Below are 25018 nucleotides of genomic sequence, written 5' to 3'. Positions count from 1 at the left end.
ATTAACTGGTTGCTTTGACATAAATTGAGACCCCTCTGCTGATCATTAGTCAATCAGTAGCAGAGTAGAAGCTCCACTCAAGTGCGTGCTTAATACACACTTTAAATAATGGTGTTGTTTATTTATTGTTGATTTTGTTGCGTTTGGGGCCTCGTTTCAATGACCTACTGGCAGATTTTGTGCTAACAAGGTCACTAGAAGAGGAAACGTAGCAGCTGATTGCACGTCAGCAAACATTAACTTCCCATTTTTTTGCTTAACAGCCAGAAAAGGAGTTTACGTGGATGTGTGGGAGTATGTGTGTACAGTAAGTGCGTGCGTGGTAGAGTAAGGTCTGGCTTTGTGAAATATCTTGGATATGCTTCTTGCAATGTACGTGAACTGTTGAAGTAAGCAGGAACATGAGTTACAACATGAATGATAAATACAGACTATCAGGAGAATATCAGAACCATTTCACTGAGCAAACATTTGAATTTAGGCTCGCAAAGACAGATGAACTCGTCGTTTGACAGTCCGATGACGATTTGAGGCTTGGCCTTTCAGGAAGGATGTTTTGGTCACCTGTAGAAAGGATCAGACTTTATTTAACCTCCGGTGGTGGCGCCACATTAGTAAATTCCCAGAGGCCCAAAACAATGGGGCAGCGGGAGGATGCGCTGAATAAACCATGAGAACAATCCATAAGCTATAACAAGCACGTTGCGTTGCTCGACGGGACGCACGTTCTCTGATTTTGGCGCAGACGGGAAATCAACACAAACAAACAAACCATGTCCTGGGCGGGTGCGTGTTCCATATGACCTGAAAATGGAAACCTTCAAAATCAAATCAGGCGCTTGTTAAACGCATGCCAAAACACTAGGTGGCGCTCTAACCCCTAAAGTTTACTGTGAGGCCAAGTTAGTCTGGAATTGCGCTTCTGAATCGTTTTTCAAGACATTTAACATCAACAATGTGACTCATACATATTATAAACACTTTTTAAACTGCCTTTAAAGACAATATTTTTCACCATGTTCATTGTGATTAAATGTTGTTTAGAAATGTCACATTCATTATTTTAGAGGTAGACATGAAAAGTAAAAATCCTCACTATTTACCGAAAACTAGCTTATATACAGAATAATGATTCCACGATTATGAAATGTTAAAAATGTGATATTGCCGTATAAATAATATCTACAATGAAAGCATTACATTTTAATAGTTGTGTTAGGTTAAATAGAAACAACAACAAATGTTTATATTGATTCCAAATTCAAAAACTGAAAAAAAAGGTAGTTATCACAAATAACTAACTACTCTAAGAATATGCTACATCAAATCCAACTGCTGCTGTCAATACTGAATGATTATGATAAATCAAAGTTTTATGAAAACCAGTAATTTGAAATTTGAAAAAAAGTAAGGAGGCATCACCGTAGACAGTAAAAACCTTACGAGTGTGTCTCGCCCAAAGGTCAGGAGAGGTCAAGAGTCAATCTTCCAGAAGAACAGGATATAAGCAGCCATGTTGACATTACAACAGTCCCCTCAAGGTCGCGTTCCTTTTCGCTCAAATGATAAACATCGTCATTATCATCATCCGTTGCCACCTTTCACGCTACACTTGCTTCAGTCGGCTGGTTGGCGCCCCTTGTGTGTGTGTGTGTGTGTGTGTGTGTGTGTGTGTGTGTGTGTGTGTGTGTGTGTGTGTGTGTGTGTGAGACCTCGAGGAGCTGCCGTGATTCCCTGTACAGTACACACACGCACCCAAACACACACACTAATGGCCTTGTGATAACAATCACTATAGCATACACACACACACAAATGTCAGACCGCGCATGCATGCAAACACACATCTTAGCATGGAATCCTCCCAAGTTGTATCCGAGCACAGTTTCCCAGGCAAGATGGACGTTAAAGAACTCCAAGTGACTTTTTGTGGAACGTTTCCTCCCTTGATGCTCATCGACATGATTCATGTTTGTTCTATGAGAAAAACAGCTGCTTAACTGCTTTGACACATCAAATCATTTTTATATACAGTATAACTAACGTTTGCATTCACATCACCTGACGTGTGCTCGTCCTCTGTTTTTTTCTGTGGTAGGTCGCAAAGCAGCTTCTGGACACATTAGCACCTCCAATGGAAATAAATGTGAATTGATGGTGAGTAATGCAAGAAGTTATTTTTATTTTATTGTCACAGTTAAACGCTATTTTTTCTTGTTGTTGTCAAAGCTCTTCATGATATTCTGCAAAGGTTGAATTGGGACAACTGTGCTTTTCTCCTTTGTTGGATTTGCAGTTTTTTTTTTCTTCCCGTTTCCCTCAATCGCTCCAAATCAACTTAAAGTAACTATTAGGTTAAGAAAATGAACAATTTGATTTGGATTTATTTGCATCCGGACAGGAAACAGACGCCTCGGTGCTCTTGACAGAACAGCAGGGGGCCTGCACTCAGTCACGTTGGAGACTTGACGATAGTAAAAGGCTAGCTCATAACTCCATAGTCGTCGGGCGGACAGCTTCAAAGGCTGCTGTTCAACAGGCGCATCTTACATCAATAAAAATCAAATTCTATTAGCCAGCCTTAATTTGGAGTTGCACACCTTTGCTCCTGGATGGAACTGAGCTTGACTGGAAGATAAAGCAATGTAATTAATAACAAAAAAAAGAAGATGAGGCAGAGAAGGTCTGCTACAAATCTTCAAATGTTGTTTTTTTTCTTGGAATAGTTTGCTACTTTATTCATGTTAAAGTAGCAGGTGTTTCCACTAACCATATATGTCAATTCTAATATTCATCAGCCTATTTATGGGTTTCATTTGCTAGCATTAAGCTAGTTAGCTTGTGTACATCAAGGTACTTGCGGGAGATTTTACCATGGTTTCTAGAGGTAACAGCAAATCTAATTTAATGTTGTTGTTTTTTTAACGTTGTGATAAGAACAGTATAGTTTTCTTTTCAAATTAAGAGCAAATTAATTGACTCATGATGCAACCTATTTCTAAATTGTGCTATAATGAAAAATGAAATAGATAATCGCACTGGATTTGTTTAATGGTGTTCCTGAATAAAGATAGACGTACCGCTGAAGCTGTAGTTCCAAAGTTTATTAGATCAGGCACGGATGGGACAGAACTCTTGTCTTATTTATTTATTTATTTATTTATTTTATTGAGATAGTGATGATCTTTTTTTAGGAATACTTCTCAAGAGAGAGCTTTACTTTAATTTCCTCAAAGTGATGTCAGAAAATAGCCTTCCATTTCTTTTCATTTTGTTTTTTTAACATTGACAGTTAGAACCACTTGCTAAGGAACACCTTAAAATGGTTTTACTGAGTCGAAGTGTGCCTTAATCAAAGCATGTGTGAGATGTAAATCTATTTTAAAATCGGTACAACATTCTGATGGATGAAGTTTCACTTAAATCCACCTCAGTGCTGAGAGTGACCTGTGACCTTCCTTGTGTTTATCAGTGTGCTCATGACTGATTACATTGCCGAAATATTTTCAAATCAACACTTGACATAACTCCTTAAAATGAAAGAAGACGTAGTAAAACGGAATTCAGTCTCAGAAAAATCCGTGTGCTACAATACTTGAAGCTCAAAGCGAGGCGTTCACTGTCTTTTCCAAACATCACGTAAATAAGTATTCAACTTCAATTGCTCAGAACGCAATTAGCCTTTGCAAATACGTCATTCCACACATCCTGTTTTTTTGTTAATATCCTAACTGTGCACATATGTTTGCGTTTCTTTGTGTGTCTTTCCGAAAAAGCATTTAAACAAATGGACGCTTGGCCAGTGAAAATAAGCAGCGCTGCAATTCTGGACTTGTAGCGCACATGTAAATGATTAGAACGTATCACATTCTGAAGGACCTTTTTCACGTGTAATCACCGTATTAGCTTGCTCGTGATTTATTTCAGCATCCACCAATTTGTTTTCTTTGCTGTGATGCATAAAGCACCGCAACCTTGAGTGTCGAACATCTGCACATAATGCGCTTGTTGGGAAAAAATGTTTCACAAAAATAACATGTCAAATTCTTGAATTTCCTACAGGACCATTCCCAATCCTTTGTTCTCCTCTGGCATATTATGTAAGACTTGATATTACCCCAATTTGTATTCAACGCCGGTGAAATGCTCGCAAAGCTGAGTGAACTTTAGCTACACTGACATAACAATATAATTTTCTTCGAGGTTTAATTTTGTTCATTCTCGGCCTTGAAAATTGCAATCACACTGAGACAGCCTTTCCAAGTTGGTGTCCATCATAAAAAAAAAAAAAAGAGAATTACATATTGTATTTTTAATCAAATGAGAAAACTATTATAACGTTAACACATGGTCTACTAGCATTGATGTTACATTAGCATTGATAACTTGTGGGTTAGCAGAGAACCGTGCAATTTTTCTGTAATGAAACTACAATGAAACTAACACGTGATACAAAACACCATAGACAAGCTAACGGAAACGAGCATGCAGGTCGACCTCATGCGTATTTAGTATTCTATCTTCAACGAGAAGACATTTGTAAGCCACAACAAGCAGCGTAATGATGACCAAGCTCCATGAATAGACTTATATTCTCGCTCGGCGTTGCTTGGCGACATGGTGTCCAAAATGGGACACATCGCACAGACTGGCCTCTGGCGTGCAGGGGGGGCTTGCACGCTGAGAGTGTGTCGAACAAAACAAAAGGCCCAATGGAAGAGACTGCATGTTGAGCTTTATAAGCATGTGAATGAGAGATCTTGGCCGAGAACTGAGCAGAAGCCATTAATATTCCCGTAGTGTCCTAGATGCTTCACATCACCAAGGAAACCGGGGAACAATTTGCCAATTTCTACTATGTCACTATATAAATCCTACTGTGCAAGTCTTGACACATAGAATTTCACTGCAGATCTCTCTCAAGGCAACACAACAAACTAACTAACTAACTAACTAACATATGAATAGTTAACTCAGTACATCACTTAAACAGTCCCGAGTGCCAACCAATAGCAAACTAGCTGCAGAATTAACCATCTGCCCTACTAACTGACTAACCAACAAAGTTACCAGCAACCTAACCAACCGACAAAACTGACTGACTGATTTTACAGTATACAGACACAATGCAGCATCTACGCTAATATCCCGTCCATGGCGTTTCTAAGCTAACACTAAAAATAACACACTGCTTCATTGAACTGTTTTTGTTCAAATGCTATTTCAACAAAGGCGAAAGGCCCACAACTCCAGTCACCAAGTGACTTTTCGCTGCGCGTCCCACCTAGCGCTGCTGCTCGTAAGCAAACGATCGAGTGCCGGGATTACAAACGCCTTACGGCGATAATGAGCTCCCCCTACCCCGACCGACCAGCTTTCCGCGCCAATGAGAGCGAGACGCCCGGCCTAAGCCGCCGCCGCGCGCCTCCTTTCCCGATGAACGGCCGGCCGGCCGGCCTCCCGAGCGTAAGCCTCAGGTGCAAAGCGGCTCAACCGAAGCGCACGCAAGACCATAAAACCGCTCAATTGATCCGAGCGCGCACACTCGGACCTTTGTTGATTGAGCGGCGTTAGCAGGAAGCAGGCGCCCGTAATCCTCAGCGAGCCGCCAACACGTCTTGTTATGACTGCAAATAGTTGACCCGTATTTATCACTCTGGCATCTGTTTAGACAGCAGCGCATTATTCTGGCCACCTCCGCTTTCGCTCATTACGCACCATTTACACGAACATTTACGCTCATGTATCTTTACTATCGTATTTGTTTATTATATTAACGCGGGCAAGGGGAGTAAAAATTGCGCGATTTGTAGTGGTTTCGACCCTCGTGCGATGTTTTCACCATTTTTTGGCCGTTTTCTTCTACGTCGTTCTCGTGGTATTTTAGCCAAACGATGACACGATCTCGGTAGTGCGATCTCTACCATAATTCCCCCGATATAGGGCGCACCCTTAATTTTAGGGTCAAACTGTAGTACAGTATTTTTTTATGTTATCGTGTATAAGACGCATCAACACTTTAACCGAATAAATCTAATAGTTTCTAAACTCTTCAATCAGACAGAGACGTCATAACCTTAGCATGATCCTCTCGGTTTTAGTAATATTCCTGCATGTGAACCGATATGGATTCGGACGGTGGTTCAGTCCGCTTGCTTCTTTCACAGCAAATAATGCCGTAACATGCTAACTGCCAACTGATGTATGAAAGTAAGATTCAGGCCGATATAAAAATGCACATCTCTGAGCCGAAATTCCGCTTATGTGGCTGACAGATCAATCTTCCTTGAATAGTTTTGAATTAAAAGAAAAAATCCAATTTTTAAGTTACCATTTACAGGATCCACCCATACTTTTGGCCTTCATTTTTAGGAAAAAGTGTGCCTTATATTGGGGGAATTATGGTAAGTGGTCATGCCATTTTGAACTTGGACATGTTGTCACCATATGGGTGAAATTTCAGCTCTCTAGTGCCTTTCTCAATCTTTCCCATGCCTTTATTGGTAAGATCAAAGGATTAGACAAAATAGTGCACATAGTACTTTTTGCTTGAGTACTTTTGAGAAGCATATGACTTATTTTTACGCTTCTTCATTTTTTTGGGTGAACTTGTTCTTGTCAGAGTATTTGTAATGCAATAACATTCGTTGACGAGGACTGGACATGAGCTAAGTGACATCAAAACGGAGCTGCATTTTTTATTGTCCTTTGTCTCATGATTTGAGAAGGCGATCATTTTGTAAATTGTCTGACGTGGCCACAAAACATTTGTTCAAGTGCAGGCCAATGTCTTTGGATCTGTTTTTGTTCAAGAGATACTACATTCATTTCGACATTTTCCTCAACAAAGACGTTCATTTTGCCGCTAGTTAACTCAACGCCAGCCATTTTTAACAAAAAAGAACATTATTTTGAGCATTCTGACCGACCACGGTTAGTTCTTTTTTCATTTTCCCTGCTTAATGCTCAAACCAGTGCTGGGAAAAATAAACATAGTTCATTTGACATGGATGACAATTCTTGCCAGGACATAATATTATCCCGAAAAATTAATATCGGAAAAAAATAAAACAAAACCCCTACTCATTGTCGACTGAAAGTGACATCACACACGCTCAGGTAACGACGATCGCAGCTCATCTCTTTTCTGGTTTCTGTCATGTGATGTTGACAAGCTGAGACGTGATTGGCCAATACCAATGCACCTGTGATGTCATTTTCAGTTGACAGCAAGTGACGAAATGTGCTCTGAAAGCTATTTACTGTAAAAAAATCATTACAAGATTAGTTCCAGAAAAAAAAAAAAAAAAAAATATATATATATATATATATATATATATATATATATATATATATATATATATATATATATTTTTTTTTTTTTTTTTTTTATGCCCCTCCCCCCGTATTATACGTCAAACTTGGTTGAAAGGAAACACCAGTTTGCGCAAAGTCCAACATGGCTCATTTATCTTTGACCTGTGAGTTCTTGGGGGTCGCTACACTACACACATGCACACACGCGCACACACACACACACACACACGGATATTTACGTGATCACTATCTCTGTAGCTCTGACTGTATTTCAAAGCTGCGCTGATGTTTGTGTGTGCGTAAAGCAGCCGCATGCAGGGGACGTGCACAATCACACACACACACACACATTGTACGTACGCTTGCATGAGTGCAGTCCAGTCTTTTTCAAGAGTGCAGTTTCATCTCAATCAACAGTTTAATTAACATGTGTGTGTGTTTAGACTAGAAATGATGAAGGATTTGTGTGTTTGCTTTGCCAACATTGACGCACACATTCAAATGCACTTGCACAGACATCCACCCACATGCACACACACACACACACAAGCACATGATTTAAAAACAAGCTGAAAGCTAATCATGCTAAAAAGCTAATAGGGAGGCATGGCTGTGTAAACACAACTTTTGCTCCCATGGGGTGAAGAATATTCCATACACAAAAAACATTGTTCTCGATTGACATAATTATTTCCTAGCCAAAATCGGTGTCTATATATATATATATATATATATATATATATATATATATATATATATATATATATATATATATATACACACACACCCACATACACAAAAAAAAACAAAAGTTCTGAACTGGTCCGCAAAAGTGCAAGACATCCCCACAAAGTAAAACTTGAAATGTGGTCCCCACTATGTAGCAAAAACACACACACAGACAAAATAAAAGGACAAGGAGCAACACACAACCACTTTGCACAACACATAATGAGCCACAATCATCCGTTATCTACAAACAGCAGCTCATTAACAAACAAACACACACATACACACACAGGCAGACACACACTCACAAGCACATGCATGCTTACATAATTTAAATGACCCAAATCCATCATTAGGAATTAATGCAAAGTCCAAAAAATATATATATATTTTCTTGTGCATCTCCTCAAATTTCTTCCATTTTTTGTCAGAAATGTCATTTATGTCATAAATGTAACCGATAAGAGTGGCCGCAATCGCAAAAGCTAACATCACGATAAGCCCTTTCTGCTCCCACACAGCATTGCCCAACATTTTTTTTTTTTTAAACCCTTACATACCGGCTGCTCATTTTATACGAGCACAAAATGATAAATTATTATTAACCATCACTCATTATCATTGTCATCGAATGTCAGAGTTGAAGAAGCGAATAAAAGTACCAAAGACGTCAAGTCATCTTATCTTAAAGACGTCAAGTCATCTTATCGTCATGCCGTGCACACGCATGGACGTACCACGTTGAAAAAATAAAAAAAAGAAAAGAAAAAAATCATCCACGCACCATTTTCCCACATGTTGGGCATGAAAACACATTTCCCAGCCTGTTATCGCCGCGTTTAAAAATTAACTCTTTGTTCGAGGATCAACCGGTCAACGATTAACATCACGTCAACGCCAGTGGGACAAAATTATTGGGTGGAGAAAAAAAAAAAAAAAAGTCTCATTTGACACCTTGAGTGCCGTTGACGTGAAAGGACGTCGGCGGGATTTTATTTTAATTTGTTATCAGACAAAAATTTGGGGGGAATTAAAAACAAAAAATTATCTGGTCAGTTAGACTCCACAAAATATATTTTTAGTGACTGGCATTTTAAGAGTGAAAAATAGAATATAGGAAGTGTAAAAAAAAAATTACATTTCTGGCTATGCTGAAAAATTGTTTTTCAGCTAGTACTTTCCACAAATCATCTTTTTCTTAATTTCTGATTGAAAATTTTGACTGACTTATCCAGCCACTACTGTAGCTTCTATTCTATGCACCTTATAATGCTCTGCGCCCTTAAATCGTTTTTTAAAAGGGCCGTTCATTGAAAATGTGCCTTTTTGTGGTACCAGCTACCGCTTGGGGTACGTGTACCCCCCTTTGTGAATTACTTTAAAAATATTTCAAGCAGAAAAAAAACATAGAGCCTGAATATTTTGTCAAATAATCACTACAAGACAATTAACCATAAGTTGATTCCTGTTACAATTACCTTGCTCTTAATTTGAAAAATGTCCTGTTCCTATCACGGCAACAAAGTAAATTTTCTGCTGTTCCTTTGAAAATTTTCAGATACATTCTGGTGCCCTCACGTAACTTCCGTGTAGCCAATTGAGAGCCCGGCAGCCCGAACAATAACAAGCAAGTCTTTTCTAAAATGTAATTCAAAGTGCAAAACTGTGTTTTGTTCTCAAACGCATTTCCAAAATGCAAACAAAAACCCCAATTACCGCGCTAACGTTATGATTTGGAAATGTGATTTTACGTAACTGGGCGAGGCCGATGTTGAAACATGCCGGGGAGTGTATGAGAACCATGATTTATTTACCAGAAAGCGCTTGCGCCCGACCTGACTTCCTCCCGACGAGGTGCTAAATGTCACCGCGCCAGATATGAGGCGCTCGTGATGCTTTTATGATAAATAAGAATATCCGCTCTTGTTTGCGAATCGCCCATCAAATAACCTGAATGTTTTTTCGTCCAACTTTTATCGCCTCGAGGCAATGGCCTGAAAATGTTTCAAGCAAAACTACATTGTTGACAATAGATAAGGCCTCATTTTATTTGTTTGATGTTTAGTTAGGCTCCAAACCTCACATTCAATCTCAACCACGTTTGAATGATTTATTGCGCCGAGAAGTACGCGCGAAAGCTTTTTCGGAGCGTCGCGTGTTATCGGCGCTAAATCCCATGACCTGAGCGGGGAACGGCTGCAAGATGGCGGCACGCGATGCTGTGACAAGATATCGCCGCTCCTGATGCCGCTGATGTAATGCTTGTTATGTAAGCTGCCCCAAAAACGCAAAAAAAAAAAAAAAAAAGCTTGAGCTGATGCTCACTAAACACAAGCAATTCGGATTTTCAGATTACACTCTGAAATTGATTTTTCTGTAATGATACAAACGCATACAATATTATATCAGTCCATTGAAAAAGAAAAGAAATGTTATTTTCCCCACAGCTCCATATGAAATAAAATTCCCAAATATATCCATAAGTGAATTTTTTTTTTCCAGTCAGGTAAACCCCCCCAACTATTGCAAAGCATTTTTGGATGGAAAAAAAATAAAATAAACAGTGTTGTGCAGTCATGTCTGATTTACAAAACTTTTGTAAATTGTGCAACTTTTCTCTATAGACATATTTTACTAAAATATTGCATAGCTAAAATAGCTAAAATATAGCTAAAATATTGCATAGATTGTGAACATGACTATTTTCAAAATGCCTTCCTTTCCAAATGCAAACAGGAGGTCGAGCGGTAGACCCAATTAGTGTCAAATTTAGCCCATGTCAGGCTCATTTACTGCCATTCAAAGTTGGAAATTTTGTCAATTTTGGACATATTGAAAACCCCATGTTTTATCGTGCATTTCCTCCGATTTTTGCATTCATCCTTCAATGCCAACTCAATAGAATAGAATATTTTTGTGTTGACACCCCAAAATCTCTTGGCGGCGCTAACGGCCAACTGATGACGTTTGCAACAGTGCAAAAGTCTTCAAAAGGCATAAAACTCTATGTACGGTATAATACATATTCCCATTTCAATTTCATAAATATACAAATGTTTATATTTTTACAATTTGTACTCAAGCGCCTTCACGGTCCCCCGAGGGTACTCAAAGCTCGGCTTGAGAACCCCGCGTTCGGAGGCCGCGGGACGAAATTAGGAGCGAAAATTCCCTTCGGACGAGAGCTGCGACGGCGCCCTGACGGAGGGCAGGAAATTCCTCGTTTGCACACGTCGACGTAAAGTCAAGATGGCGTCTGTGATTGCGGAGCCAAGCCAAAATAGGACGGAGTTGATGGCGGGATAATGTTGGTGTCGCCCCCATGGGCACGGGACATCGATGACAGATAGCCCAAGAATGCGCACCTGCTGGATGATTTGCAGCTCGCACATTTTACAAGGAAGATTTGGTGTCAAGATTGACAAAAATAAAAGCTTTACTTCCTGCATAAATACTTTTGTTGGCGTTCTGCATTTTTCATTTCTTTCTTTTGTCCATAGGTAGCTGGGCATTAAATGAAAGCATGTTTTAACTTCTTGTGGATGTCCCAATACTTTTGACCTTGCCTTACAAGTATTTGAATGCATGTTTTACAAAATAAAAGCAGTAATTGGCACTAAATGACTTTTTTTTTCTTGCTTTGTTCCAATATAACATAGAATAATTTCAAAATAAAGCATTGTTTACTTTAATGATTTACTACCTGCTGGTGGTCAAATACTATTGTCCGTGTTTTTTTTTGTTTTTTTTTACAAAATAAAAGCATTGTGTTGTAATGTATTTTCTTTTCCACTTGCAGGTGTCTACGGGTGGGCCATTTTAGTGATTTAAAAATCAAAGCACTGGATTATTTTGAGTTTTGAACTTCCTGCAGTTGTCCACGTCACAGGTGCGTATATGGTAGTTTTAGAAAAATAATAAACACAATTGTTGACACTAAAATATATTACATCTTTGAAAGTACTCAAGCAACTCAATATAAAAGCATAACTATTGATTTCTTTTATTTCAACTCTTTGTAGGTTTATCAATACATTTCCCAGGGGGCGTCCCATTATTTTTGTAAAACCTTTAGTCAAGGCCAGGGTAACGTGAGCGCGGTGACCTCCGAAACTGGATTCCCGTGAGTAACGCAATCTGTCCTGCTTGGCAACCGGCGAGTCCAATCTCAGCCAGTCTCGGACGCGCTGAGTCGCGGCTAATCGAGTGGCGCTCAATGAGTGCCATTCTTCTTCCTCTTCTAATGGCCGCAAAAAAAAAAAAAGAAGCTAACAATGCTAGCTAGCATTTGGACGGCGCTGCTGAATGCCCTCTTTCATGTTATCGTGGGAGCGGCGGCAAAAAAGGGATTTAACTAGGATCGGGTTCCTTGATTTTCAGGCTCGCGCGCTAGCATATTAGCACATGGATTTGTTGAAGAAAATGAGGCGAACCAAATTCATCTCCGAAGGCAAAACAAACCTTACACCGAGCCTCGCAATGCATGCATCGCAATGTGTATGCCGTTTCCCTTAGGGAGGTCACAGCCTACTCTAAAAGCGGCGCTAATTAACTCGCATGTCACCATGGTCTCGTCATGTCAATACCACATAAATACTGCTCGTACACACTCACTGGACTGCATATATATATATATATATATATATATATATATATATATATATATATATATATATATATATATATATATATGTGTGTGTGTGTGTGTGTGTGTGTGTGTGTGTGTGTAGAGTATATTTTTACATGCACACACACATAATAATAGATATACTGTGTATTTATAAGTACTCCCTGAGCCTCGCACTAGTAGGTTATTCCACTGATAATCACAAACAAAGTGTAACATTAGATACATGATGCAATCATTTAAACACACACAAACATACACAAACGGTCAATGTGTGCATGCAAGGCTACTGTCCTTTCTTGCATGTCACCACAGTGGCAGCAACAGTAATAGGGGAAGGCCCAAAGGCCGTGTGTGTGTGTGTCTGTGTGTGTGTGTGCGCGCATGAGTGTATAATCAATAAAATCAACGCAAACAGCTTTAGTTCATGCGTGTGTCAGGCCAGCGCCACTACTGTTATGGCATCGATTTTATCTTGGGGGGGGGGGGGGGGGGGTGCATCAGACAGCGAGGTAAAATAAAAAATAAAAGAGGGCACGTGTCACATGACAGCCCCCAGCAAGGTCATCCGGCTGTCACAACAGATTCAAAACAAAACAAACACATACCCGAAAAAGAAAGGCAGCGTCACGAGGACATCAAGTCTGTTGGTGAAATCATTTCCAAAATAGAGCAAATGGAAATCAAGAATAAATACATTTGAATTGAATTGTGACATCCATGTTTGCATATCACACTTCAACTAACGCTTCGCTAAGTGTCTTTTTTGTCTTGCCACAAATGCATGTTTGAAAAAATGCTGATCATTGTTTTGAGTGGTAGGCGTGCGCCAAATAGTCGCAGCAGACTGAGAAAGCGACTTAACACTGAGGCAAGAAATGGCGTGTCTCATGTTTATCAACAAAGGGCAAAGGTCAAGGGTTGTTCCAACTGAATCAACACTAAATAAAAACACTAGTCATTTTCGCCTTCAGTTGACAGTGACAGCGTTAGCTTTTATGTTTTAAGCTAGCTTGTTGTAATTATAGCGAATTTAGCTTAGCTTTAAAGTTTCATTCTTTTAACGTTTTACAAAGTAGAGCTGACAATCAAATGGTTCATTTGCACTTTTTATGCTAGTTAGAACCAATCGAAAGAAATAAAACTTTTTTATAAATTACACAAAGGGTGTTAAATTAGCTCTTGCGGGTGTCGATTTTCGTTTTTATAAAAATATTAAAAAAGTAGAGGCGACCTATCTTTTGTACTTAGAAAAATCTGTCTTTAACTTTTGATGCTATAGTTAGCCTTGACATGAAGATTTCACACAAAGTCCGAATTAGGGTTGCTAGCCTGTAGCTTGGGTGCTAAATTACCCAACAGGCTAATGTAAACAATTTCCTTAAGAAAATACAGTCAATTTTAGCTTGAACGTTACAAACCACTTGACACATCGATCACCTTTAACAGATTTATTGAACTGGTCAAATGTCCACTTTTCACACATAGAAGAACAATGAGACATACAATTTTTGGATGGGTGGGGCTTAACACCACTGGCGCAATTTAAAAATAATAACAATAAGGCATCTAATTTGTCATTTAAAAAATCAATTACAATCCGTTTAAGTACATCGGTTGAGAAATACAGAGATTCCATATGAAGGAAGTGCAACACTGTCTTCTCAACTTGGCTTTTTTTTTAACGCTCTTAATTGCACACCTTTTGACACATAATATTTCATGAAAATTTCTTTCCAGAGGACACACACGTTATGAAAAGACACACGATGAGGACGAGACGACAAGAAGGGTTTGAGGCTAGCGTTCGCCGCCCCAGCGGTGGTTGGAGGCCGCGCCCGTGGCGGATGGCTTCTTTTGCACGCGGTGACAAAGTGGCGCCCGCCCAGCGCTCCGCGGGGCAGCGGCACAATTCCGTGGAGGAATATTGGACGGAGGGGAGACACGTGAGCTTTGAAGCTCCATGCCATCCGGCGGCTAAAAGGAGGTGTCAAAATAGCTGGCGTGGGGGTCAGAAGGGCAACGGCGGGACGGGGTCGCCGAGGTAAGTATATCCCTGCCATTGTGAATTTCAAACGGGATTTATTTCTAGCGTCAATATCGTTTCATATGGAGATTTCGATGCTAGGAAAAAAAAAGGCCTTTACGTCTTCATTCCGATGGCACGGTTATACTGGCGGAAAGGACGGTTCGTTCACTTGAAGAAAGCGCGCACCCGGCGACCTTTGAGCGGCTGCGGGGGCCGGTAGTTGTCCACCATGCAGCACTCGGGCTCGCCCTCGGCCGAGAAGAGCAGGCTGCGGAATTTCTCCATCTGTGGAGACAAGGGATCCGCCTCACGCCGCTGTCGAGCAACCATTGTGTAGTACCGCTTTTTGCCACGGCGTGCCGGGCGGCGGTGAGCGCCGCCGGAAGAGAGAGCGAGACTTGCTGGCAGAGAAGGTCCCCAACTAGTTGCATTATTGTGCTAAATTATTGTGCTAAAGGAGCCGATGTGTAAGGATTTAGCATTGGCGCAGCAGATATGCTAATTTGCTTTAGCCCACCTCTTGGCGTTCACATTATATGTTAGCATTCAGCTAGCGGATCTTTTAAACTGATATGATTGAACATTTTGGTCTTTAAATATCCTCAAAGGTTTAGCATTAGCAAAACGCTAATTCGCTTTAGCCCACCTCTTGGGTTTCGCATATGTTAGCATTCAGCTAGCGGAGGTTTTAAATTGATATGATTGAACATTTTGGTCTTTGAATATCCTCAAAGGTTTAGCATTAGCACAACATCTATGCTAATTTGCTTTAGCCCATCTCTTGGGTTTCACTTTATATGTTAGCATTTAACTAGCAGACCTTTGTTAGATGAACATTTTGGTCACACTTGGTTCATTTGCGTCCACTATGTTCTATATCTTAAGACTCAATGGCACTACCCAACAAAGTCCTACTGTCCCCAGTAGAGGACATCCTGGCCTTTCCAGTAATGTCTCAAGCGTATGTTGAGATGCGATTCACTTTGCTGTTTCGAGACAAATTGCGGACAGTGGAAGCAATCTATTTAATTCTTAAAAATAAGACTACAACTAAAAGTAACTAAAAAAATAAAAATCAAACCATACCAACATGAAAACTAACGGAAAACCTTTCTCGTTTCATCACAAGCTCAACTCAACAGAGAAGCCTTTCGGCGGTACCTGAGCCGAGCTGACGCCGATGGGATCCTTGCAGACGATCCAGGTGACGCTCTCCAGCAGAGGGGGCGTGGTCAGCGAGCCCTCGTACGTCCAGTAGTCCAGGCAGGACGGCAGCAGGCTGCTCGGGTCGAAACCCTTGAACGTGGTCTGCTTGCCCTGATCGGAAAAAAAAACAAAAAAAGTATAGTAAAGGAAATTGTGTGCAGTACCACTCTTTGCCACAACATGCCAGGCAGCGGTGAGCGCTACTGGAAGATTTGCAGCATGAAAATAAAAACACAAAAAAAAAAGCAGTCACAGTCGCCATGGACACGTACTTTGGTCTTGATGGCAGCAAAAGCATCCAGGACCTTCTGGAGACTGGCGTTTTCATTACCAATCTGCAAGAAGAAAGCAACAATAGTTCATGATTTCATTCTAGAAGGTGAAAATTTCAAACATTTCGAACATTTTGGCACAAACCTGCAGGAAAACTCCCACCACGGCGAGTCCGTCGGGTTTGCCCGCAGCCTCGCCGAAATTGGCGTATTTGGTGTTCCAGTGAACCAGATGAAGCTGCCAAAAACAGGACCAAAAATGAACTGAAATGCCCCATTTCAAAATATTTTAATCCAATATAAATAAACAGAAGCGTCTTGAAATATTTGCGTCCCTACCTCGGCGGGGTACTTGTTTCCAGACACGGTGTGCTCCGAGCCCCTGTCGTCCGAAGCCCCCCAGTGGAAGTGGAACTGCTTGAGCCGGTACACCCCCGAGACGGGACCGCCTGTCAGAACTGCGCGCGGGGAGACAGGCCAAAAAGACGGCCATTTTCAATGAGTGACAGCATTTTTATTCTTTTTTTTTTCAGTTTACAGCAGAGAGTACACAAGTCTTCAATGAGGTGTATCAACTTCTCTCTAAGGTCATCAGTGCGCCACTAATACTTGCTGTTCTATCCAGGATACAGAACATGACTGTGAGTACTGCTACGCAACATTCATGCTAGTTAGCGTTAGTAATAAACGAGTGGACTGAAATGATGTATTTTTTAACACTAATTTATTACATCTACTTGAATAAGCTTCACCTGGAAATGGCAAAAACTGACACCACAAAAAATGAAATTGCTACACAACATTCATGCTAGTTAGCATTAGTATTAAACTCGTGGACTGAAATGCTGTTTGTTTGTTTTTTTAAAAACATTGTAATTTACTAGTTCAACATGATGTGTCAACTCCTCTCTCAGCTCATCAGTACAGCACTGGTATTAGTCCTACTCAGGATACAGAACATGACTGCAAGTACTGCTGCACACCATCCATGCTAGTTGCCGTTAGTATCAAACGATTGGATTGAAAGCAGTTTTTCAAATACACTGTGTAATCGACCACTTTCATAACTTACACTCTACAAACAAAAATGACATCAAATTCTTTTTCTACTTTAGACACACCTCAATGTGATGTCTCAACTCCTCTTTGGGTTCATCAGTACGGCACTGATGCAGTATACGCAACATGACTGTGAGTACTGTTTCTCAACATCCATGCTAGTTAGCAATAAACTAATGGACTGAGAGGCAAGTTTTTTTTTTTTTTTTTAATACACAATGGCAAATTAACTTTTATTGTTTCGATGAAAAACTTCAAGTGGGAGTGGCAATATTTGCGTAATTCATTTACAGCGGAAGTTATTTTAGGGCCTAGCCTTAGCAAATTTTCCCCAGTGTAGCCGGAATTTTGTCAATGAAAATTTCCCCCCAAAAAGTGGGGATATTAAAGCTTCAAATGTTATTTGCGTGCGGGAAAATATGCGTAATGGTGGCGGCTCTTGATTTGGAATGCGTCATGGTCCCGTTTGGCACACAAGATGCGTGACTCAATGCCACAACGCTCAGGTGGAAATGCGCACAACGGGACGGCCGTATTCTGTTGTGTCTTTGCGCCCGAGTCGAGTAGATTGCGTAACCTTAATCTCACTTGGCAAGCGCGCATGTAATCTGGATAAGCAAAGGTTTAAAAATACACGCGAACCATCTATTTGGGCCTCATCCCGGGAATATTTGAAAAATGAATATTCTTTGGATTTTCGCACTTTTTGACTTGATTTTTTTTTCTTTAATGATACGAAATGAAAAAGCCTTTCCAATTTGGCAGCGCCGCCTCGGCTCACGCGAGCAGGCGGCATCAAGGAGCCTATTTTCATCACCTTTCCACCTTCTTAGCATGCTTAGTGGCAGGGAAAGTTTACTTGAGGTGACATTAACAATTCAGCTAGCGCCTGGCTTTGTTCCCGGGGGGCCAAAATGAAGCCGTCCTCCCTCCCGTGCAGTCGAAGAAGGAGCTCTTATTTTACACAAATACTACGCATACCATGAAACCGGACAGTACATTTGATTGATGTGCCTTAAAAAAGGACTCAATGAAATCTCCTGTTCCTGCAGGGAAGAAAATATCGAATCGACAAAAAAAAGTAGCATTTTTTTTAAAATACTGTACTACAAGAGCCATACATTGTTCAATACTGTGAGAAATATTACCATTATGTGAGAAAAAAAACTTTACTTGATAGAACTAGAACCAACAACATATATACATATATATATATATATATATATTTTTTTTTTTATGCCATTTTATGAAAACAAAGGACTGAAATCATTCCTTAGTGAGAAGACCGCGTCTCACTAGAGGAGAAAATATGGATGACGTCAGTGATGCACGAAAAAAAAAAAAGATCCAAATACAAAAGGTGCCTCACCGGAGCTGTCCGTGTCATCGAGGTAGGACACCTGGAAGGAATGTCCGTTGTTGAGGATGTCCAAGCATGTCCCCGGGTCGTACTTGAGGCTGAGCGGCTTGAGCGCGCCGTCGTACGACGCCAGGCCCGGACTGATGTCGATGGGCGACTGGCGCGGACCGTCCGCGATGGGAAAATTGGCGGACCACTTCTCCGGACCTGCGACAACAACAAAAGGACACATGCATCGAGCAATTCTTTTATCCGGATGGCTGCAGGATGCTGGCGAATGCGCGGAGTTTGCGCGTGCACGGACGCAAATTGCGCCCGAGGGGGGAAAAGAAAGCGAAGCGCTCACCGTTATCGGCGCCGTAACCCCACGAGTGAGACATGTTGTCACTTTGACTGGTTTCTTTCTGAGCAATCCCGCAAACAGCACTGGTGCCCCCCGCCACCTGACAGCTGCGCGCTGCCTTATATATAAATACACGGGGCACCCCCCCCCCTTACTCTTCCTCCTCCTCCTCCTCCACCGGTTTTCCAGGCGTGCTGCAGCAATCCTCTCTCTCTCTTTCTCTGCGCGCATCTAATCTAATCCCAACGATGCTACCCGAGTCGAACGCGACGCGTGGGTCGATCCGCGAATCTAGGAGGTACCCCCATATCCTCGTCCGCTCCATTCACAAAAACATTTACGTGTATCCCAACCTCATCGTCCATTTTTTTATGTCTTGCCTCCATCCGCGTATTAAAAAAAAAAAGTGGAACCGCAATAACGACAATGAGCAAACCGGTGCAAGCATCGGTTCGGAACCGGGCGAGATGGAGGTCAAGTCAAGTCCAAACCCGCAATAACTACGCGTCCCGAAGACATGACCTTCATTCCAGACAGAATCATGGCGGATATTGTATAGATTTTGCAAAGCAATGCACAGAACAAGCATCCGTTTCGGCAGGCTTTTTTTTTTTACGTGCAATGGCGCCACCTGCAGGCAGGTGATGAAAGCACATCGCTGCCAGCGATTTTTTTTTTTTAATGGAACGCTTATGAAACAGAACTGAAAAGATGACAGTCTTCACACACTGCCTGGGACCGAGTGCTATATTTACGAACCTGCATTTGTTCGCGACGTTCAAAATGATAGTCCTCATACAAACAAAAGAAAGCCGAGCTTTTAATGTGAAGGCCACGCACGCACAACGGAAATCGTAGTTTCTATTTTTCGTGCACGATACTCTTTCAACTTCACGCAAATGTAACATCTTAGCAATTTAGCAGCCGGAAAAAAACTATGTATTTTCAAAGCATTTCATTTTTTCCCAGAACACGTAATGCGTGGCAACCAAGCAGAACAAAATTGTCGATCTCATTGGATTAGAGTGTTTAAAAAACAAACATCAGTGTAACATGCTTTTAAAAGTAGTTTTAATACATTAACGTACCATTTGATTCGATGTGCATTGTAGATAGTTAAGGAGAAAGCCGGCTAACAACTTTGCTTGTTCATTTTTATGACGTCGACTAACCTGATTTTAAAATTTCTTCCGCCTTCTCGTCCCATGTTGATGATGTCATCAAAAACGGACGCTACCTGCTAAGGAACATAAACAGACCAACGTGGAGGCACGCAAGGTATGTTGAGATTTGCATGTTTTTTTTAACAAGACTGTTTAATGGATTATCACACAATTTTCTTATCAAACAATAAAAAGTACGCTGCGTTTTTCGTGACACAATCAGTAAAAAACAGCTCTAAAATGAATGGCATCGAAAACGAGTTAATAGGCCGATACATACATATAATTATGCAATTTTGTGTCGAATTCTTGGTCGCAAACGAAAAATATCAATATTTTCCCCCTTTGCTTGTGTTTTAGTGGCGAACATGGGTAAAAACAAGCAAAAAGGTAAAAAGCAGACAAACGTCTTCCAAGTGGCAGCAAACAAGCACATGAAGGCCAAAAACAAAGCCAAACCCATCCGGACCACGCTCAAACACGTAAGAATCAATAAAAAAAAATCATATAAAAGAATAATAATCGTGACACCAACCGCGTTATTCTGGTTATCTCAGATCAACGCCGTGAAGAACGAGAAGGTGGAAAACCTCAACCAGATGTTCTCGGAAGTCCATAGTGACGTCAGCGTTTCCAAACCAAAGAAGCCGGCGCAGCAGGTCAAGTCCAACATTTGATTCATCACCACGTCCTACTCTTCAATTTATGTATTATTTTGGTCACTCCAGATCGCGAAAGAGCCACCGAAGGAGCCGGTGAATATCGACAGCGCCATCCAACTCTTCTCTCAGCTTTGATTGACTTCAAATTCATCCTGTTCATTTGTGTCCACCCTAGAGGACATTTTTTTTGCTCTCTATCTTTTGACTCATTGGGGATACCCTGCAAAGTCCTAGCGTGCACAGTCGAGGACGACGCGGCCTTTCCGATGATGGTTTTTATGTCTTCCTGTGGGATGCAATTGAACAACTGTCTTGGTGAGACGTAATGGACACAAATGATTTGGCTGGCTCTCAGGAGGATGCGATTTTCTGTAAATAACTAAAATCTAAATCTTTATGTGGTATATTTTGCTTTTTTTTTTAAATATGATTTTAAAACAAATTAGGATTGCTGAATTTTTGGATTTCTTAAGATGACAGAATAAAGACACTCAAATATGGACTGCAAAACTTCGCAGCAGTTTGTATTTATATATATTTAGTTAAAAGTATTAACGCGAGCCGCAGACCGGAAATCGTTCCACATGTGCAGTACCTATCATGGCCACCAGGTAGTGCTAAGTCACAAATTAACGTGTTTAGGCCTGTCACCTGCCCAAATTAGGGATCGCCTAAAATTTGATTGGCAAGTTTCGTGCACGCTTTAGGAAAAAATATAACCTTTGAACTACATATTGTTTGATTACTAAATGACTTTAAAGTGAGTATTGTCTTCCCTGATTTAGACCTTTTAACCCAACATTCTGCGACAGCTTTCTAACTGGGAGAAAAAATGAAAATATTGATCCCATCATCGCCACGCCACAGATGGGTTCAGGCCTGCCGCTGAAATCGGAACCGGCGTCCACCCGCTCAGCCATTTTGTTCACGCGAGGGCGCCTCGGCCTGAACAGAAATAAAGCGATCGATGGCGCCGCCGACTCATTCCATTTCGCTCTTGTGCGAGCAACGGGTGGAATTGAAATCTTCAATTCCCCCAAAATGGATGCCACAAACCAAAATGGCTGACTTCCTATTCAAATCTGAAGCATGGGTCCTTCAGAATAATTTGAGCTTCTTGTTCTGATCCAGTATTATGTCCATTGGTTTGACCTTTGTCTGGGTCAAAAAAAAAAAATTCCAAAGGTGCCCCTAAGTGATTTTTGGGGGAAGGAAGTAAGAGTTTCACTAAGATATGTATGCTAGTCAAAATACATTTCATGGTGTGTGTGTGTGTGTGTGTGTGTTTTTTTTTTTTTTTTTGGGGGGGGGGGGGGGGGGGGGGGCCTCCTTGGGCAATTCTGGAGGCTTCTCTGGAAAGGAATTCAATTATGGAACGACACCTGAGGGCATGGGGGGGATGGCACCCAGTGTGTGTGTGTGTGTGTGGCATATAGTGTACGAAAGAGAAAATAACTTATTTCTGATTCTTATTGTCTATTTTACACATTTGGTAAATATTGTTTTTTTCTTCTACAGTTGTTTTCTTCCGCATCATTCTTGCAATATTTTAGCCAACACCTGACAATTCCACACCATTTGCAATCCAAACAAAAACAATTCAAATGAGAGCATTTGAAGACGTTTGGCTTAAGAAAACAAACAAGCTGGCACATTCCATTAAACGTGACACCAACTTTATTCACTTGATAGGAACACAAGTAGTTTTATGTACAATACAATGAACTGTCCTTTTCATACATACACATATATATGCATATATATATATATATATATATATATATATACATATATATGCATATATATATATATATATATATATATATATGTGTGTGAATGTGTGTATATATAAATATATATATGTGAATGTGTGTGTGTGTGTGTATATATATATATATATATATATATATATATATATATACACACAAACATAAACATATATATGCATGTATAATATATATATATATATATATATATATATATATATATGCATGAATAATATACATATATATGCATATACATATATACGATAAGGTATATACTGCACATATACATATATGTGTAAATACATATATACACATGTACATATATACTTTGTTTTACTATCAGATTTCCTTTCCTTCCTTTTTGTAGATAAACATAAAATACAAATTACAGTAACATGCCTGTTGATAAAAATATTTATAGAAAAAAAAATGTACATTTGTCTGTACAACAGTTGTGTGTAAGCCAGGCCGTCCACAACCAATTGTCACTGAGGACCTCTAGCTGCGGAGCTGCTGTTGCCATGGTAACCCACACTACTTACAGGCCATCAAAAAAATAAAAATAAGCAAGGTGAGAAATGCTGAAAGCCATTTAGGATTTTTCACTTTCTGTTTGGTCATTTAAAGGGCCAGCGCAGACAAATCGTCAACCGGGCTTTTCTCTTTTTCTTTTATCTGTCTGGATTTCAACACACACACAAAAGTCTTATTTATACAGTGTGTGTATATATATATACACTGTATAAATAAGACTTTTTGTCGCATCATCAATAAATGTATTTTTATACATCTTTGGGTTAAAATCCTTGGCAGCTGTTAAAATCCGCAATGTAAATGTTTTTTAAGTTAGTTGCACGAAATGAAAACTATCCAGATTGTTGCTATCCTAACTAAACAAAAAAACAGCCCCATTGGTTGCAGGTGACCACGGTGAGTTTTTTTTTTTTTGGTCATGGTGCGTTTGCAAGTATTCTCACAATGACACAAAATGTAAACATATGTTCAGCGAGCACACAGAAAAATACGTAAAAATATGCGACGTTTGGCTACCGAGCAAAAAACAGCGAAAGAGAAAAACGTCTGGGGACCGTCAAATGGTCCGAAAATGACTGGCAAGATTCCATTTCGCACACGAAATGGATGAGAAAATGATCAAAATGACAGCACAGTGCACAACGGAACTTGGAGGAGTGCAAAGTACTGTCCGCCTCTTGTTGGGGGACCTTGAACATCTCCCTCGAATTTTTTTTTTTTTTTTGAATATTATACATACTGTACATCACATTTTGATCCAGGTTCTCTGCCTCGTTGCCTTACGACGCCCGCCCAAGGGAATTGGGATTTCCTCGGCACCCTGCAGCCACAAAGCATTTCATTTAATAAATAACGCAAAAAAAAAACAAAAAACAATGGAGAACACAAACGGTGCAGCAACTCATGCAGACAGACATCACTCACAAGCATCTTTTTGACTACTCTTAAACTTCAGTTTTCTTTTGAATCGTTAACTGTTGATTTTTTTTATACTTTGCGAAGTTATTCCGAGTGCTACTACAAAAAAAAATGCGCCTACCTGGTTTTCAGTTGTCGATGTCGGAAACGTGGTTTTCCATCTGCAAAGCACAAGCGCAAGGAATGTTCAAAACTGACTGACGCCAAACCGAGTAAGTCCTGAACTAAGTCGTCTTTGGTATTTTTCTTTAGTACCAAAGGAATGAATGACTTTACTACCTCAAGTAATCAATGACTTTAGGGTTTCACTACACTACTAAAGTTCTTATGATTGAATTACTTCTATAAATCAGTTACTTTAGTACTTAAATACCGATGGGTAATTGATTACTTGTGGCAATTAAGTACTAAAGTAATCAATTACTGAACTACTCAACAAGTAATTAGGAACTAAATTATTTGATGATATTAGTATTAAATTACATGAAAGTCATTCTTTAATACTTAACAAACTCAAATAATGGATGACTTTGGCACTAAATTACATGAAGTAATCAATGATTCCAGCACTTTAGCAGCACAAGTATTATTTGAATATTTTAGTGCCCCAAGTAACTAATTACTTCTGTAGTTAAGTACAGTAAAGACACCGTCAAAGTCAGTACCTGGGATTGAAGGTCAGCATTCATTCTCACATAACGTAGAAAGACGTCTTTGGGATCGAATGCGCCAAGTACTAAAAATAATGGCTAACTCCAGCAGCGGCCATTTTTAGAGCCTGACTTGCGCCAAAATTGAAATTGAGAATCCGTGGGAGCTTTTTTCCGTTGCAAACAGTGAGCGAGAAGCCCGAGCCTGGCCCGGCGCGCTTCCGCCGACTTTTGCTGGCAACGGCGGCCGACCCCCGCCGACTCCTTTGACCCCGCGCTTCAATGGCCGCCTCCCCGTTTGATGCGGCGGCGGCGCCTTCGGGGAGCGAGCGCGAGCGCCCCGGCTCTCAGATGCGCCCGCGCGAATAAATGCGCAAGCCTTC

At 40.4% G+C, this 25018-nt stretch overlaps 3 protein-coding genes and 1 long non-coding RNA gene across 7 annotated transcripts in view; 2 read left to right on the top strand and 2 right to left on the bottom strand.

Annotated features, from left to right (window-relative positions):
* Positions 1–1727: 1727 nt before the first annotated feature.
* Positions 1728–12226, top strand: LOC148408088 (uncharacterized). The gene is made up of 3 exons (XR_015863657.1): positions 1728–2157; positions 11846–11935; positions 12069–12226. It is a non-coding gene; the product is annotated as an uncharacterized LOC148408088 (long non-coding RNA).
* Positions 12227–14109: 1883 nt separating this feature from the next.
* On the bottom strand, positions 14110–19105 carry LOC148408087 (carbonic anhydrase 1-like). The gene is made up of 7 exons (XM_088441897.1): positions 18946–19105; positions 18609–18806; positions 16520–16638; positions 16326–16418; positions 16181–16243; positions 15864–16019; positions 14110–14987 (listed from the first exon to the last, which is right to left on the bottom strand). The coding sequence occupies exons 1-7, from the start codon at positions 18977–18979 to the stop codon at positions 14868–14870; spliced, it is 783 nt and encodes a 260-aa protein (XP_088298023.1). The 5' UTR covers positions 18980–19105; the 3' UTR covers positions 14110–14867.
* On the top strand, positions 18594–21277 carry rbis (ribosomal biogenesis factor). The gene is made up of 4 exons (XM_088441898.1): positions 18594–20220; positions 20466–20587; positions 20663–20764; positions 20834–21277. The coding sequence occupies exons 2-4, from the start codon at positions 20474–20476 to the stop codon at positions 20900–20902; spliced, it is 285 nt and encodes a 94-aa protein (XP_088298024.1). The 5' UTR covers positions 18594–20220; positions 20466–20473; the 3' UTR covers positions 20903–21277.
* Positions 21278–23348: 2071 nt separating this feature from the next.
* Positions 23349–25018, bottom strand: part of LOC148408085 (RNA-binding Raly-like protein) — a 70742-nt gene continuing 69072 nt past the window's right edge. For all 4 annotated transcript variants that reach the window (XM_088441893.1, XM_088441894.1, XM_088441895.1 and 1 more), the window contains 2 exons: positions 24107–24146; positions 23349–23887 (listed from right to left, as the gene is read on the bottom strand). In XM_088441893.1, coding sequence (XP_088298019.1) covers positions 24114–24146 — 33 coding nt within the window. In that variant the 3' untranslated portion in view covers positions 23349–23887; positions 24107–24113. The remainder of the gene's footprint in view (positions 23888–24106; positions 24147–25018) is intronic.

The sequence above is a fragment of the Hippichthys cyanospilos genome, chromosome 19, assembly GCF_059441005.1.
Source record: "Hippichthys cyanospilos isolate Australia breed blue-spotted pipefish chromosome 19, RoL_Hcya_1.0, whole genome shotgun sequence".
NCBI lineage: Eukaryota > Metazoa > Chordata > Actinopteri > Syngnathiformes > Syngnathidae > Hippichthys > Hippichthys cyanospilos.
The sequence above is the reverse complement of the archived record's forward strand: the minus strand, read 5'-3'. Positions and strand labels throughout refer to the sequence as shown.

Excerpts from the sequence above, each read along its gene's own strand:
- LOC148408087 (XM_088441897.1), bottom strand. The coding sequence starts at position 18,979 with ATGTCTCACTCGTGGGGTTACGGCGCCGATAACG. Across the intron at positions 16,419-16,519 it reads GAAACAAGTACCCCGCCGAG|CTTCATCTGGTTCACTGGAA; the intron begins GTAGGGACGCAA and ends TGTTTTTGGCAG. Across the intron at positions 16,020-16,180 it reads TTGCTGCCATCAAGACCAAA|GGCAAGCAGACCACGTTCAA; the intron begins GTACGTGTCCAT and ends TTTTCCGATCAG.
- rbis (XM_088441898.1), top strand. The coding sequence starts at position 20,474 with ATGGGTAAAAACAAGCAAAAAGGTAAAAAGCAGACAAACGTCTTCCAA. Across the intron at positions 20,588-20,662 it reads TCCGGACCACGCTCAAACAC|ATCAACGCCGTGAAGAACGA; the intron begins GTAAGAATCAAT and ends TGGTTATCTCAG. Across the intron at positions 20,765-20,833 it reads CAAAGAAGCCGGCGCAGCAG|ATCGCGAAAGAGCCACCGAA; the intron begins GTCAAGTCCAAC and ends TGGTCACTCCAG.